General features: G+C 38.7%; 1 protein-coding gene across 2 annotated transcripts; it reads right to left on the reverse strand.

The window, feature by feature from the left end:
• Positions 1-916: 916 nt before the first annotated feature.
• On the reverse strand, positions 917-15,281 carry N4BP1 (NEDD4 binding protein 1). 2 transcript variants are annotated; one of them, XM_071756854.1, is made up of 7 exons: positions 14,953-15,279; positions 10,190-11,937; positions 7,274-7,404; positions 6,765-6,861; positions 6,070-6,177; positions 4,555-4,662; positions 917-3,156 (listed from the first exon to the last, which is right to left on the reverse strand). In XM_071756854.1, exons 1-7 carry the CDS (start codon positions 15,205-15,207, stop codon positions 2,820-2,822), a joined length of 2,784 nt encoding a protein of 927 aa, XP_071612955.1. In that variant the 5' UTR covers positions 15,208-15,279; the 3' UTR covers positions 917-2,819. The 2 variants fall into 2 exon arrangements, 1 of the variants encoding a protein (XP_071612955.1); XR_011728478.1 differs by having other exon boundaries at positions 3,018-3,156; positions 4,555-4,675; positions 14,953-15,281.
• Positions 15,282-16,879: the final 1,598 nt, after the last annotated feature.

The following is a 16,879-nucleotide window of genomic DNA, read 5'->3' on the forward strand; positions in this document are numbered from 1 at the left end:
TAGATACTTCACTGTTTCCCACACTAAACAGTTATCAACAGAGTACTTACCTTTGGCTGCCCCTGCAGTGCCATAATCCAATTTTTATCTTTTTCCTTCCTTGGTTATCCGTACCTTCCGCACTGCACAACTAGCTCTGGTTTTGAGTGCACTGGTATGGAGACATGGAATAGTTTGTATTGTTCTTAGCCCATATTTCCTTGATTCTCCTGTTTGCCTCTAGAAGAACTTATTAGGAATTTTAAAACTGACCCAAAGTCCCCATGTCTCTCTCCAGTATAGATCTGTGCAGAATTAATCCAAGTCGCCACTACTTTCCCCTCTGGGATCCTATCCCTGTTAGAGAAAAGCCTTTCACTTGTCATAATTTATTCCCTTACTACTTATTAAAATGATACCAACCCAAATCAGTGATGACAAGAACTTCCTTATTTTTTGTGGAGATAGAACTTGATCTTGATAAGCAGTACTTCTTGGCAAATATGCTGTTCAGAATGACTTTGTCCACCAGACTGACAAAGAACCCACTCGTTTTTACAGGGAAAAAAAGAAAAAGAAAAAAGATTTTCTACATCCAAATAAGACAACATATTAAAAACATTTCTTCATCTTCATTTGTATTTTTGAGATGCTGAAGTAAATGTTCCTCATCCTTTTCTTTTGCTCTTGCTGCAGCCAGCTTACAGGTTGCTCCTATTGAGGGAAAACCAAGACTTTACCTTCTACTTCTGACTTCACAATATACATGAAAGGGCCATGCAGCAAGACAGACTTTCAAAACCCTCATTTCTTCAGTATATTTTAGCATTTAATCAAAGAGTTGTTTCAGAACCCAGGGAACCCTTACTGGAAAGTCACTGTGCTTACATTTTAGTGTAAGGCTCAGTACATACTGTTAAAATTCTGATGTAGCCCATATTTTTTAAGTCTTTTTTTATTTTACTAACGTGAACACTTAGCACCAAAACCAGTTAAAACAAACTCATAACAGACTACAGAGACACATACTAACCTTCACTTATGTTCCTTTTTTCCGCTTTACTTGTAGGATAGATTTGAGAAAGGGGCAGAGCTGACTATTAACAGCAGTGCATTAGTTTTGCACAAGACAGCATCCCCTTTTTATAAAATCAGCAGTCTGTTAATGTCACAGTGTTCTGACAAACAGGAAGGGCAAAGACAAACAGATTTATAAAGATATGAAAATTATTCTGACAGAATATTGATGATTAAAAAAAAAAAAATCAAATTTAAAAACAAATGTATGTATCACAGATCTTTTAAAGGATTACAAATATCTTCCATTGAGGAGAGTAATGAATTTACACTTCCTAACTGATACCTTCCCCCTCCTAACTACTCCAGCATAGCATCTCCACATGGATGAACAGGCAAATAGATTTTCTTGGTTTGCTTTCATTCCATGGTGACTATATAGGGCTTCTTGGCTGCCCAGAATATCAGAAGACTGCTTGGTATCCTTAAGTTACTCATATAACGTAAAATTTTATCCACAACATTCTTAAAATGACTGTTACATGTCTTGCATTTAAGGTTTCTTTATAAAACAACGAGCACTTCAGGAGTATGGTCAGAAGCCTTCTTGTTAAGCATTACAAAGCAACAGAGCATATCGCCACCTGGTGACGTTACTTCAACAATACACCGAGCATCCACTGAATTATAGAATCATAGAATTGGCTGGGTTGGAAGGGACCTCAGAGATCATCAAGTCCAACCCTTGATCCACTACTGCTGCAGTTACTAGACCATGGCACTGAGTGCCACATCCAGTCTCTTTTTAAATATCTGCAGGGACAGAGAATCCACTACTTCCCTCGGCAGCCCATTCCAATGCTTGATCACCCTCTCAGTAAAGAAATTCTTTCTAATGTCCAACCTAAACCTCCCCTGGCACAACTTGAGACCGTGCCCTCTTGTCTTGCTGAGAGTTGCCTGGGAAAAGAGACCAACCCCCACCTGGCTACAACCTCCTTTCAGGTAGTTGTAGAGAGTGATGAGGTCTCCTCTGAGCCTCTTCTCCAGGCTGAACACCCCCAGCTCCCTCAGCCTCTCCTCATAGGATCTGTGCTTGAGTTCCTTCAGCAGCCCAGTTGCCTCCTTTGGACCTGCTCCAGGACCTCAATATCCTTCCTAAACTGCTCCCCATGGAGACAGGCACAGAGCCTAGGGACAGCAATTCCCAAAACCTACAATGCAAGCCTCAGGAAAGCAGGTTCACATACACACTACTTAGAAGTCTTTGTATGTGAAGCTACTAGAAGGGTCTGGTTTATTTCCATGGAGAAATATTTCAAAGTTCATAAGTGAAGGAGGTATAATTAGAATGTAGGTTTTCTAACATCTGTGTTCTAGATACAAACGTTGAAAATTATATGCAACAGGTGCATGGCTTATATTATGCAGGCATCTGAAAAATATATATGAAGCTGCAAGAATAACTTTTAAGCCTTTGACATTTATCCTTTTCCAGGAAAGGAGTTTTTAAAAAGTGCTAACACGCTATTTAAAGTGATTAACAGTTCTTCAGAAATGCTACTGCTTTAATAAGCAATTCAAGTAAAGCAAAAGATTCATTTTTTCATAGAAAATATTACTACAGATCTGTAGTAGCAGTTTTTAATTTACCAAAAACTGGCATCTGTTAGCAACACAACATACACAAAAAATATCTTCATTCATACAAATAAAATTAGGTTCTGAATATTCACAAAGTAAAATAACAGAGAAACATTTTTCTTCACATTGATATTGAAAGTTACTGAGATCAGTTGTGACATGAAAGTCCTGTATAATATTCAGTCAAGCACCATGGCAGACAGTGCATTGAGATCTCTCATGAACGGGTGATCACCCAGTATTTGATCAATCTTCTGTCTTTGATCGTAATCAGGAAAAATTTTAATCAGGGCTTCTCTTAGCTGCACTGTTTCTGAGGCAGATCTCTGTGAAGGATTTGCTAGACAAGCCTGTATCTCTGTTTCCAGTGGAAGCCATGCTGATGAACAATCACCACGTACTCTGGTTTTAGGCTGCTGACTGCTACTGGTTGGCTTGGGGACTGGCATGAAGATCGGTGTGTCAGAAGAATATTGTCCACTGCTCTGTAAAGCCTTTTGTGCTGACCGAAAATCACTACAAAACAAGATAAAAATTTGATTAAATTAAAGGAGATGCCAGCTGTCTCTGTACAAACACAGAAAAGAAAAATCCATGTAACTGCTATACTTCACTACTGCTCAGCTAGTTACTGATTAGAATCAAAGCATAAGCATTTTTCAAAGTGAAACAGAAGAGTAGGTGCAACAACTTTCAGTTTGAATCTGGCATGACTATCAACATCCACTAAGACTATCTACCACCAGTTCCAATATGCTGAGAGTACATGGCAGGATACAGCAACAGTCAAAGCCTATTGTATGGAAATATCAACACCAGAATTATTGACCTAAATAGATAAAAACATACATTGAATACACGTACACTAACTCTCCTTATTTTTCTTGGACACAGGTGGCTAAAACACTTCCAAATGTTATCTCATAAGTGCTTTATATTAGGTCTTGAATACTTAGTGATTTTTACTGGAGTTGTAGAACTGCACTTCCTGTTTCCATGTTGACATTGTACGGTTATTTTCAAATCAGCCTGTGACCTGTTGGTAATATACATGCTTCACTTTCCTCAATTGTTTTCAGTAGCTGAGATTCCTGCTTATTCTTTGTGTTAGATATACTTTGCCTCTTGTAATGCTAATTTTACTTCCTTCATTTAGTTTTAAAAGCCCTCTCAACACTCTCTCCTCACTATTATTAGCATTTATAATTCCCAAGCTGGTGAAAAAGCAAAGAGCAGCTTATCTTCTTGTGCAAAAGAGCAAACCCATTCTCAAGTCTTGGCAATTAATAAAAAACAAATTCATACTTTGAATATACGCACATTTTAAAAGTACAGTGATCTGAAGGGAACAATATATGTTTGTTAGTATTTTAAATTATGAATCAATTACAAATGAATTTGATAACAATGCCTCTCAAAAATAGTTTTATTAGAAGTGCAGTACCCTCAAGTGTGAAATGAAATGCCCCTCCCCTGACAAAGAACATGAGTGCACTGTTTCTTTTGTAACCCCTCTTGTCCCAGTATGAATAACTGATCAACCATGGTGTTTTAAAGTAATGACAGTTACCAGGTTACAAGACTACCACATACTCAAACCAGTGGCTGCTTCATGCAATGTTAATACAGTTCAGAGCACCTTTGTGTGAAAGCCACCTCAACCAAACCTCAGAGGAAGTTGTCTTACTTGTTTTGTTTTAGTTCTGATCTTGATTAGATGCAAATGTCACCAGAAGTTTCTGAACAGACTGAAGTAATAGGAAAAACATGTTTTTAAGCTGCTACATCCAGCATTCTTCCTTAATTTTACCGTACCTTTATTACACAGACCTAAGTGAGTGTTCAGGTGAACCAGGAAAAAGTTTTTCACATTTGAAATCATGTCTCAAACAAAAGTGAAAACAGTGTTTATACCTAGGACAGCATTCACTTCGAAGAAAGTCATCTAATCTTGGTCCATTTCTTCCCAAAGGATCATCAGGAACCATGAATATGTCACCAGCAAAAGTGTACTGAAGCAATCTGAAAGAGAGTTCTTTCAATGTTGTTACAATTTAACCCTCATTGCTATTCAGCTGCGAGCCATTAACCCATTTAAGATACAAAGAGCATTTACTCTCAAAATAATTTAATGGGAACTTATACAAATTGTTTCCATTACTCAGAGCTTTTTTTTCTTTTTTTTTGACATCGAGTGTTGGATGACTACACATTTTTCCAAGAGATCAGGGTGCAATTTTCTAGGGGATCAGAGAATGTTTTGTGATTGTTCAAGCTCCTCTCCTTCTAAGGATCCTTCAATCATGTAACTAAACCGTGCATGTAATCAGAGGGCCAGGCAGCTAGCAAACACAGTGTTAGTTGTTTACAGTTAAGATACAAAAAGGCTTTTTTTTTTTTTTTTTTTTCCTGGAATAATTTTGGGGAGAGGGGAAATCTGCATTGAAGAAAACCTGTTCAAGTAAAATATATCTGCAAGGAGAAAATCTGGTATAGTGGAATTTCCCCAGAAGTAAAACTAATAGCAGATGTTAACACAAGCTCTTAAAAAAACACAGATTCAGAATGATGCGCTTAGTATTCTTGCTAAAGTTCTGTAGAACAGAACCTGATTTTTGTACAATTCACTCAAAGAACAGTGTAAATACCTACATAATTAGCCATAATTAGTTCTGTGCTCTCCCAGCTATGTTGTGAGAACCAGAAAGTTTTCAATTGTTTATTTCACTAGACCTATCCAGACCCCAGTCACTGCAGTACCCTCCAAATCAGGGAGACTCCAAGGGATTAGTGGGAAATTTGGGCAACAGAAGATCATACCTTAATAGCAAAATGACCTGATTCAGTTGTAGACAGTGAAACCAATGAACCAACCAAAGAAATGAAACCAGTTGCACAGGAGAAACTATGAGTCAGAGAATTAAAAAGCTGAAGCAGGCATTTTTGACAGCTGATTCATGTAACCTAGACCCAGAGGACACCCAACAACTGCAGAGAAATCACTGGAGGGATATGTTGCAAGTGTTCATTATTTTGTTTAACTACTGCAGTACAGAAAATCAGCATAAAGTGTGATTGATTCTGAAACCTTAGAAGTGACACTCTATGTCTTTGATGAAATGTAAAACAAGAAAGCCTGTGAGAATGGACAGCAAAGCCTAACTATCACAGGATCTAACACTGAGCTGTGTTGCTTGGCTGCTACACCAAGGTCCTACTTCTGTGAGCAATTAACAGATGTAAATTACAGAATATATGAATAACAGGGACATTACTCAACACACAATTATAAGGCCATGAATCAAAGTGGTGAAACAAACAGTACTCTGTTGGGCTCTACTGGAATTGCATGAGGGATTAAAAATAAAAACCCCACAACTGTAAGGATAGACATCATTTTTTAAGCTTTCATAAATACTGAGTGATTACCTTTTTTGAATAATTTCTCTCCAGGCAAGTGATTCTGTCACAAATTCTCTGAAGTTATCATTAGTCACAATAATACCTCCAGTTTTATCAGCAAGGTGTAATAAAAATCTGTAAAATTCATTTCAAAGACTTAAGGTAGTCTCCTTTGGTGAAAATTGTCCAAAGATCTAGAAAACTAAACAATTCCCCATCCAAGAGTAATTATTTGAGTGAAAACAAGCACTTTGATTACCAGGAATAAAAGACCAAACCAGCTTCAGCAGCATGTGTTTTTAACTGTGTCTAAAGACTGGGAAAATTTGGCAATAGCAATGTAAGAACTAGGAAACCCTCCCAACACCCAACAACTGTTGTCTTTTCACTCACTGAAAGATGATCCCCACATTCCGAAATTTAACTTTGGTGCTCATATTAACTTGGAAATTAACAAACCTACACATTGTTAGAAATATAGTGCTCCAGACACACACATCTGCCATTTTCCATGAATTTCTGAAGACAATTTTAAACAATATTATTACAGAATGATGTATTAGAAGGTTTCTTAGGACAGTAAAACAACATAGCAGCTTTAGAGTTGGATGCATAGCTCTCCAAGTTGAAGAGTAGCTAATACTACTGATTATGAAGTATTAAGCTTTTACAACCATTAGCCAAGTGTTTAAAAAGACTTTAAAACTATACATATTGCATACCTGTCATCATGAGCAGCAATTCTTGCTCCTAAAACCATCCTTGCAGGGGTTAAAGACAATATTCCAACATCCTGGAGCTGTGTTAAGAAATCCTGCTCTGTTGAAACATAAAACAACCGTTCTTAAAACAGATGCTTTCTTCTAAGCTATTTGTAGATTTGAAAGTTAGTCTGAGATGTAATTAGCAAAGAAGATAGGCTGGATTTGTGACACAGTGACAGCTGAATTGCTAATATTATAAAAACGGAGAGGAAGAGGTTGAAACTAGAAATCAAAGAGCAAATAAAACAACAAACAAACCAAAAAGGCTTTTAGTTATGGCACATCTGTTGGCCTGAACAGCATTTCAGAATGTCTGACACTCTGTACATGTAACACAGAGTGGCCAAACTGCACATGCTTAGAACATTATGAAGTATTCCTCCGCCATTCACCCTTCACAGAAGTATCCAAAGAATTAGATACAACTTAGTTTAATGATGAAAGCATTAGGAAATTATTGCCCTGACCTGTAACAGAAGGATCACGCCTTGTTCTCCACTGTGGAACAAACACAGTAATATTTCTGTGGCCACGTTTCCAAAAGTAGTTAACAGCTATTGCAATTCCTCGGCAGGAGAAGAATTTCCTTAGACCATGACTGGGCATGGGAGAGAGAGAAAGAAGATTAAATTCACTGGAGTTCTACTACTATATATACCAAAAAAAACCCAGAACAGAACCTCAGAAGGCGAAGCTGGAAGTTTTGACATACAGCTTTGCCAAAATTAAAGGTAGATGGACATTAAAAGATGAAGACACTCATAAATGGAAAGAGATCTCCAGCAGAAGACGACAACAGAAACATCTCTCTGCAATTTACAGCTTTCAGTTTTGTGGACACAACAATATCTGAATAATTAGAAGTGGATTTAGCTTTAAAAAGTGATGGTTTCTGAAATCTATTGGCTATAGTTACAGTTATCATAATACAATATTGTGGTAGTTCCAGATACAGTCCGACTACAAAACAGAACACCTCTTGTTCAACTGGTTCCCAAGTATTACATTTTAGAATTTCTCTGATCATCTAAGATATAGGCCTATTCTTCTTTCATTTCAACAACTTGAGCTATGGTTTTCTAATCAAATAATGAAATATCTTTGAACAAAGATTTTTTAAAATACTCCATTTTAGTAACATTATCTTTTTTCCCTTTCCATTTCAAAATATAAGAGGTTCACTGCCTGCTTTTGCAACCCAGTTAAGACTCTACAGAAAAATCAGCAACTTAATATGAGTGATAACAGAGATTGGAATTGATGATCTTGTGAGGTCCCTCTCAATCTGAATTATCCCAATGATCTTCTATGTCTGTTTAACACACGGCAGAAAGTCTTCCTTGAGCAATGAACTGTCTAACCAGATTCTGGGGACTAAGCTTCAGGAGAACAGTGGCAGACGAATCTTAAAACACCACAGAAAACATAATAAAAAACACATCTACAATAAATTCCCACAAAACATCTCCTAGCACCTTATATAAGGCTAATCCATATCTTCATGCAGAAACATTCCCCCTTGCATTTCATGGATTAAAGGCTACACTTAGACAAAACAAAGATATACTTTGTTAGAAAAGACACACTCATTCAGAACTGATGGCATAAACAGGCAAAGCACTTCTTAGAAAGTAGAACATATTCTATGTTTTGGCTTAGATCATAAGTCACTACAAAGTACTTCTCATAACATAAGGTGATCAAGTGGTACTTGCATTTTAAAACAGTCTCCTAGTTAATTTGCAATGTTACATTACAAGCCTAATAGTAAACCTTTTCAGCTTTTAATTGAATCTTACCTTTAAACCCTTGTTTTAAACTATCAGGAAACCTTCTGAAGCAAGAGTTCTTCAAAACATCCCACAGAATTATTTTACAGCAAAACTCAGCTTTTAGTACCATTTATGTATCCTTTTCTAATTTCTATAACTAATTTTAAAATAGATGTATAAAAACATGAAACTATTAAGGTTCTCTAAATTTAGAGAGGAAGGTTTTATATAGAAGGGCAGAAAAATAAAATGCAGTCATCACCTCACTTCAAGTTAGGCATCTCATTGAATAAATTACAAATACTCTCAAACATTTTTGATGTATTAATGGCTTTCCATCTATTAATATGATCAAACAACCCATACTTGTATACTTTTGTTCACATTCATTCTTCAGATACAAGGAGGAATAGATGAGGTGTGTGTACACGTGCAGACAGTTCCCTAGTCTGCAAGTTTTATGGAGGGGGATGGAATATTTTTGTTGCATGCCTAAATTTGCAAAAAGTAACTGGACTCAAGCATTAGTGTGTAATGCTGTTAAAGAACAGATGCATTACTAGTAGGCAGAACTTCCCACTTTAGAATTACAAGATGCTAAGAGCAAAAGTAAAAAAAACCAAAATGTTTTACTCTTAAGCTGATGGTAATTCATAAATTAGGTGTGTAAATTAAATTTCATGAATCAAATTGCTTACAACAAAGCAGAGGTCACTCAAATTACTTGACTGAACTGCTAAATTGAGCTGGAGCCCTAATAATTCAATGCAGGTTGCTCTGAAATGGCACAAGTCAGCCTTCAATTTGACCATTGCCTAGTAAGAAATGCTGTAGAATTCATTAACTGTTCATTAACTTCTCAACTTGTTATCAAAAAGGATCTCATCTACCTCTAATGTAAATCTAGTTTTAATTTTTACTGCCTATTCTGTTCAAGTATTTTAGTACTTGGGCTTCATAAATCTGAGCTACCCATTTTTACAAATCTGCAAATTTCTACCAGAGCAGGAAAGCTAAATCTTTAAAAGCCTTACAGACTTCAGAGTACTGCAACTAGCAACCAATTTTTAGGTCAAACTCAAAGATCTTCCTTATTCTATTTGAACCAATTATTGTACTTGTTTGACTTCAGACCATGCAATTTTTTAAATCCAAAAGTAAATTCAACAAAAATTGTTTCATGGCAGAATATCCCACATCCACAGTGTACTAGCTAGATTAAATCCTGTACTGAAGCATCATACAGGCCACCTGCTCAAAAATGTCTCAATTCCCTTCTATGCACAGTGTCTCAACAGAAAATAACAACTCCAAAAACGTTAGTAATAAATATGAGTACTTTCACTAAAAGGAGAACAAAAATGACCAAAGCTGCTATGTGTTGGAAATGACTGCTTTAATCTCATAATTTTTCATTATCAAGCCTTACCATAACTTGACAATGCAGCCATTACCAAGAGCCGAAAAACCTTGCTGTGTACAGGGACTGTTGGTCACCAAAAATCTAGCTAGCAAAGACTTTCAGATGCCACAGCAACCTTTGAGTTCCTATTTAATTTGAAAGCTTGTTGAACTTTCATTAAAGAGATAGCTGAAAAGAACAACACTTACGAAATTGCAACATTGCTTCCGTCAATAATGATATGTTTTAAAAAAGGTTTCCCGGGTTCATTTTTCAACTCCAGTCTGTATGGCTTTTTCAGAGAATCCAGAAATCTTTGAACCCCTGTAACTGAAGGATCAGGATGATGTCTGTCTGGTCCCAGTGTCTCTCTATCAGGATTTGAAGTATGCATTTGTGAAGAAAATACCAGGTCTGGGATAAGATTTTCAAAATCTGAGGTTTGGAAAAGGGATTGGTTGAGAGATTTGACTTGACAAGAAGAACTGCAGTGTCCTATTTGGTCCTCAAAACCAGGATGACTATTCTGTACAGCTGACAGCCTTGCAGATTTTTGCTGAACTGCAGTTTTAGTCTTAGTTGAAATATGCTGCACATCTGAGCTCCCTCTGGCTACAAAATCTACGTCTTTTAGAGTTCCAGCTCCACCATCAGTTTCTATACCACTTGACCTTGAACTGTGATTCTTACCAGGACAATAAATGTCTCTTTGTTTATAGGATAGAGCTGAATTTTTACTGGAAGAAGAAGCAGGTTTGCAGAGCAACATATGCATTTTATCTTCTTCACCAACTTGCATGCTTGGTGAATCTCTTATTTTGTGGTATTCATTTTTTGTCTCCTTTGAAGTGTGACCAGATTTAAGTGGACTTTTGTTGCTAGAAATGCCTTTGTCTTCTAGCTTTTGTGAATTATTTACATTATTTCCTAAAGAAGGGTTGGTAGTTCCAGAATTTTGTGATGACTGTTCAAGTTCTTTTTGAAATTTTAAATTTTCCTTTTCAATTTCTTCTAGCAATATCAATGGTTCCACAGATTGCCCTAGGATACCAATAACTTTTTCTACAATATTTTGGGAGTATCCCATTGTTCTGAAAAAGTTCACAAGAATCTTATATTCCATTTCCTCACTGATATCATCACCTTCTTTAATGCAGTAACTGGGATCATCTGGGTCTGCATCAGAAACCAGATCAATGTATGCATCCCTGCCTGAAGAATTATTGCATGAGGCAAATTTCACTTCCTGATCACTTTCCAAAGAAAACTGCTTTTTAGGGAGCCTCTCCTCATCATCAGAAGATCTTCTTTTACACGACTGCCTTTCATTACATGTCACTGCCTCTAACAGAGGAACGTTTATAGGAACAAAACTTGTATCAGGAGCATCAGAAAACACAGTGTCCATTTGCTTTGTAAGTTCAGTTACAGGTGTCCCAGCATTGTTCCTGGCTTCCTCACCACTTCCTGCTCTTCCATCTCTGTTTGTAGCAATTACTTCAGATGTTCTGGTCTGTAAACACTCTTCTGGGATTTCAGAACCTGTAAGATCTATGATATTGCTCCCCACTTCACAACATTCAGTCTGTGTGAGAGCTAAGAGTTCTCTTTTAAGTGAGCTAGGCAAAATCAGTAAATCCATTGTGTATTTATCAGCATGTGATTCCACAAATTGTCTGAACTGCTTTTTAATCTCTGATTCATTGTCACTTATAAAGCTTTCATTAGACTCAAAAAGCTTCACAAACTGCTGAACATGACTTTGAGCCATAACAACAGCTTCTGCACACCCCTTAATACTGAGCAATCCAATTTCCAGCACTGTTATATCAGCACAGGTATCCTGAATAAGACTGTTTAGAAACAGGCTTTGTGCACCAACAAAGATGCAGTGCATGTCCTTTGGGTAGTACTCGTTTTCTTCTAGTTCAGGTTCACAGAGTCCTTTAATATACTCCTAAAAAGAGAAAAAAACAGCAGAGTGAATAGTTGTAAAAAGCTTTATACATAAAATTTATTTTTTGTTAGGTCAGTAAAAGACAGATACATTGGAAAATATAGCCAACTTAGCACAAGAAAATAGAGAATACAGTACCTGAAACATATTTTAAATAGATCTCATAGAAGACTTTCCTTTTGTAGCTTTTTTATATTGTACTGTTTATAAATAAATTTACTTTAAAATGATAGTAACAGAGTATGTAAGTTGTAGCTCAAACAGAGCAAAAGAGATTTATTTTCCCATCTCCATTCTTTGGTCAAAGAGAACCTACATTTCAACATCTTGCACTAGAGAATATTACTTTGTCCATAAAACTGAAATTCTAAAAACAGTTCCTAAAGCAAATTTCCAAGGGCTCATCACAGCAGAAGCTATTGTCTGATTGTCTAGCAATACTTTATCAGTCAATAATCAACAACCTGTTATAATCAACAAAATGACTTAGTTAAAGACTTAAGTTTCCTAAATCAGAATTAGTTTTCATTGTGGCCATAATACTTGTCAGGCAATCTGGGCACTTTTCAGAGGATACCATGATCCAGGCAGGACTTTCAGGTACATTGACCAGGCAACAGGAGTTTCAGGTATAATGTTAGGGAGTGCCTAATTGTCCCAACTCACTGTGCTTGTACATAGGACACTAAGGTACCAGTCTTTCTCAGCTCACTGCACTGGTAGGCAAGATCAGAAAGTGCCAGATTATCCCAGCCCACTGCACTTGTAATTAAACAGGAACAAAATGTTGGCTGGTTCTGATGTTGCAACACAGCCCAAGGGTGGGTCCGCACCACCACTCACCTAAAAACCTCAACAGCAAGCCAGCTTTACACATGACCCTTTGAAACACAATATTCTAAACCAGCAGATGATACTTAAGAATGACTAAGAAAGCTGGAGGCTCCAGCTAGTTCTGTGTTCTAAAAGCTCAGGTTTTTAAGAGAAAGGCTTTTTCTTTAAAAAAAACAACCACATAATCCATTACTGTTTCTGCCACCTAGAAGTTACTGTAGCTAAATTCAATACATAATATTGTTTTAAATATGTTGTAGTTCAGAATTCTGCTAATAAAGCATACTGTTTTTTTCTATCAGGCAGCACTATTTTTCCCTAGTCTCTTTCTGTGCTTAAATTCTATAATGTAGTGAAACCTGCATATTCTAAGCTGCAGTCATTGTATTTGTAGACTCCAAAGTATACCCCATTTTATTACCCATCTTCACCCTTGGAAATTAAACTTTTCTTTTAAATGAAACTGAAACCCAGTACAACATAATGAATAATGTAACAGAACTTCCTATAATCTCTTGACTTACATCACCACAAGAATCAAAGCAAGCTGTTTTGAAACCTTGTTAGCACAAATTGCTACTGCAATAATATCCACAGGATTACTTTTCATACCTTAGTCAGGTTATGACTGCTTTTGCAGAGCAAGAGGACAATAATTACAAAAAAGGATGTTAAAAATGTGGAATTTTTTTCCACATTTATTAAGCAGCAGTGAAGAATGAATACATTCTGGTGAAGTACAATACAAACTGCTATCAACAAACCTTTTATAGGGAGACAATAAAGATGTGTAATTGTTCCTATTTTCCACTCAATAATCCCTCCAGAAAGGGTCTGAAAAGTGCTCTATATCTAAAGGGAGTGAAGTCTCTCATACCCTTTTAATGCATCTGGATGAGGAAATATCTTAGGAAAAAGATAGCAAGTAGAAAAATGGAAATCTTGTGCTCTTTGTTTCAGGCTTGAATTTTCTGAAAATAAGAAAGTTGCACTGCAGCTGTTTGGAGAACAGCTGTTTATTCTACCTGTAACAGTTTCTGGTATCACCAATCCCAAATATACAAGCAAATCAGTTTAAAGTAAATTTCACAGTCAAATAATGCAAAAACCTCAACAGTCATGGTATTTTTTCCTTATAAATCTTATGCATTACACAGTTACAGGATCACTTTTGCAAGTGGACTGCCAAGTCTGTTAATCAAATAAAAAAATACATGCTGAGGATCTTCACTATACATGTGTAAATGGACACACACAGATGGAGATTTTAGTTCTGAAAGCTACCTTTAGCCTAGCTATGGCTCACACCACCATTCTCATCACAGGATTCAAACAGCTACAGCTGCCAAGTCCACTATGAGTAATATTCATTTTATCATCACTGCTGATCCCACCCTCCCCCTACCCCCCCAAAAAAAAAAGTTAGGAAAAAAAGTTAGTTGTACGAGAAACTTAACATAGTAATTCTGTGAAAATACTTCACAGTGACAAGTAGACAAGTGTCACAGTCACACAAACAGCCTAGACTGATCTCCCTTTAACGTGTTCAGCGTTTGGTCTCTGCTCCAGCAGAGCGGTGAAGCAGCCTGGGTCTGCGAGCTTTAGAGGAAGGCAGCACCAGCTCTGTTCAGCTGTGCTGATAGGGTACTAAGTGCCACACAGGAAGTTACAGCCAGCCCGTAAAGCAACTGAAAAACAACCAACTGACTTCGAAGAATTTTTCTTGACTTCGGGAAGAAAAAGGAGAACGACAGATTTCAATGGCGTTTAAAAACGAAACCTGGCCCGCTCTGAAAGGTGTTGAAGCCCCTCCCGCAGGCTTTTCTCAGCGCGGTGACCGGAACGCGCTCTGCAATTCCGATGAACTTCGCACTTCTCAGCGGAATTTTTCTTCAATTCTCCACGGTTAAGACAACACAGCCGGAGACACCCTGGCACCCAGAGCACACCTATTTGCCAAGGCAGGACTGTTTCTGTTTCCTCATGCAACGCTGACTTTCCCCTCCCCCCCCCCTTCTTCCTCCTGCCCCACGGAGCGGCCACGGGCCGTGCCCCGGGACAGAGGAACCCTTCCTTCCCTACACAAACACCTTCCCGGTCTCCGCCCGGGTGACCGAGGCCCCCCAGGCCCCAGCAGAGCTCCGCTTCCCGCACCTCCCGTCCCGACCGCGTCCCCCGTACCTTGGCGCTGCGCACGGCCTTCCCACCGCCCGCCAGCTGCACCCAGATCCGGGCTGCGGGCGGCGGGCCCTGGGGCGGGACGGCGGGCCGCCAGTCCCCCTGCACCCCCAGCACGGCCAGCCGCACCTCGAACAAGCCCTCGATGCGACCCCAGCTCCCCTCCAGGAGGCGGCTCTTCTCCGCCGGGATGGTGAACTCATCCACCCCCGGCTCGCAGCCGCGGGCTGCCGACCGAGTTGCCGACCGAGCCGCCATCAGCGCCGCCCTGCGCTCCGTCCGCCCATCGCGCCGGGACAACAACACGGGGAATCCCCGGGCTCTCTCCGTACAGCGCGGTTACGTCATCGTCACGCGACGCAACGCGAGCGCTCCCGTCCCTCAGGCAGGAGCCAGGAGCGCCATCTTTAGCAAGGGCGGCCGTGACGCTCCTCCCTCGGCCGGGCTCCGGTCCGGCTTCCCACGGAACCCGAAGCCCGTGGTGCATCCCCGAGAGGTGCCGGTGGCCGAGTGTCCTGATTTTATTCTGGCTAACGGCTCCCGCTGCAGGTTGCTGGGTGCCTGCGGTCGTGTCCCGCGCTCCCTGAGAGGAGGAGGGCGGTGGATCCTCACACAGCTCTCTGCCCCCTCACAGAGGGAAGGAGGGCGCCCGCCCACCCGCGTGAGGAAGAAACTTTCCTCTCTCACAGTTTTACGTCCAGAATTTTGGTTTTAAGATACTGTGGGCACAGCCATGTTCAGGTGTCATCGTCTTGGATTTCATTTACAAAGAAATGTAAGTTTTATCCTCCATGGTCGCAGGGGACAAAAGTGTGTCCTCATCCCCAGGCTCTGATAGCTTAGAAAACGAAGAGGACACATTTCTACATAAAATAACATAAAATAACATAAAAATAAGACACGAAGGATAAGATCAATTTTTAATAAGTAGCTCTGGGACTTCACCAGACTTAAAGTGCCTGGAGCTGACACTTCTAACCAACTGTTGCACAAAGGAGTAAATATCTTAGTTTCCTCCATGGAAAGTTTCTTCCATTCTAGACTCCAGTACATAGTCCCCTCATGACTATTTAATCCCCACGAGTTTTGTTCATATCTTTAGCGTTACTGTGAAATTAGTTTTCAGCAGCTGTTCATTAACTATAGACTCCTAAGGGAGGGTGGATATTTTATGGTTGTGTATCTAAATGTACTTTTAAAAAAAAATGTTATACAAGGAAATTATTCGTTAAAAATCCATAAAATATCATTTTTATAAAGGCACTTGTAACCCTACCTAGAAACTTTTAAACCAAGCGTCTGCAATTCTTAGCATGTTGGAAAATCATTCCAAATGCTTATACACAGGCAGAACTATATACATTTTCCTGTCTGAATTCAAAGTGTTATATCTTTGAGTACATTATAACTTATGACTCTCTCTTGACAAAACTGAAAGATTTACATCTGTGTACACACACTGTCTTCACTCTAAAAAGGATTCTAAACAGGACAGGGGTTTGACTTTGAGTGCCATATTCAGAAAAGCTGCTGTACTTTCCTGTCGTTACAATTTTTGTGGTTTTGTTGTTTGGACATTTCCATTTTGATTCAATACCAAATTATTCTTCAACATTCGCATCTGAGGATGTAATCCAGCATTCAGGTAGGCAATTCCTGGAGGTGATTGGTGCCACCAACTGTTGAAATATAGTCACTGCAGCTATTGCTACATTGTGGTCATTATTAATTACAAAATAAAATGTAAGCAAGGAACTTTGTAACAGTAATGAAATTGCCAGCATTTTCGGGATACAAAAAATCATTAAAAAGCTGAAAGAACAAGCTTTTAATTCTATCTATTGCCTTTTGGAATATCTCGGGATAATTGAAAGCTTACTGGTTTCTAAATAAAGTGGAGAATGCTGAATTGCTGTGACTCAGACTAGAA

The sequence above is a fragment of the Heliangelus exortis genome, chromosome 13, assembly GCF_036169615.1.
Source record: "Heliangelus exortis chromosome 13, bHelExo1.hap1, whole genome shotgun sequence".
NCBI lineage: Eukaryota > Metazoa > Chordata > Aves > Apodiformes > Trochilidae > Heliangelus > Heliangelus exortis.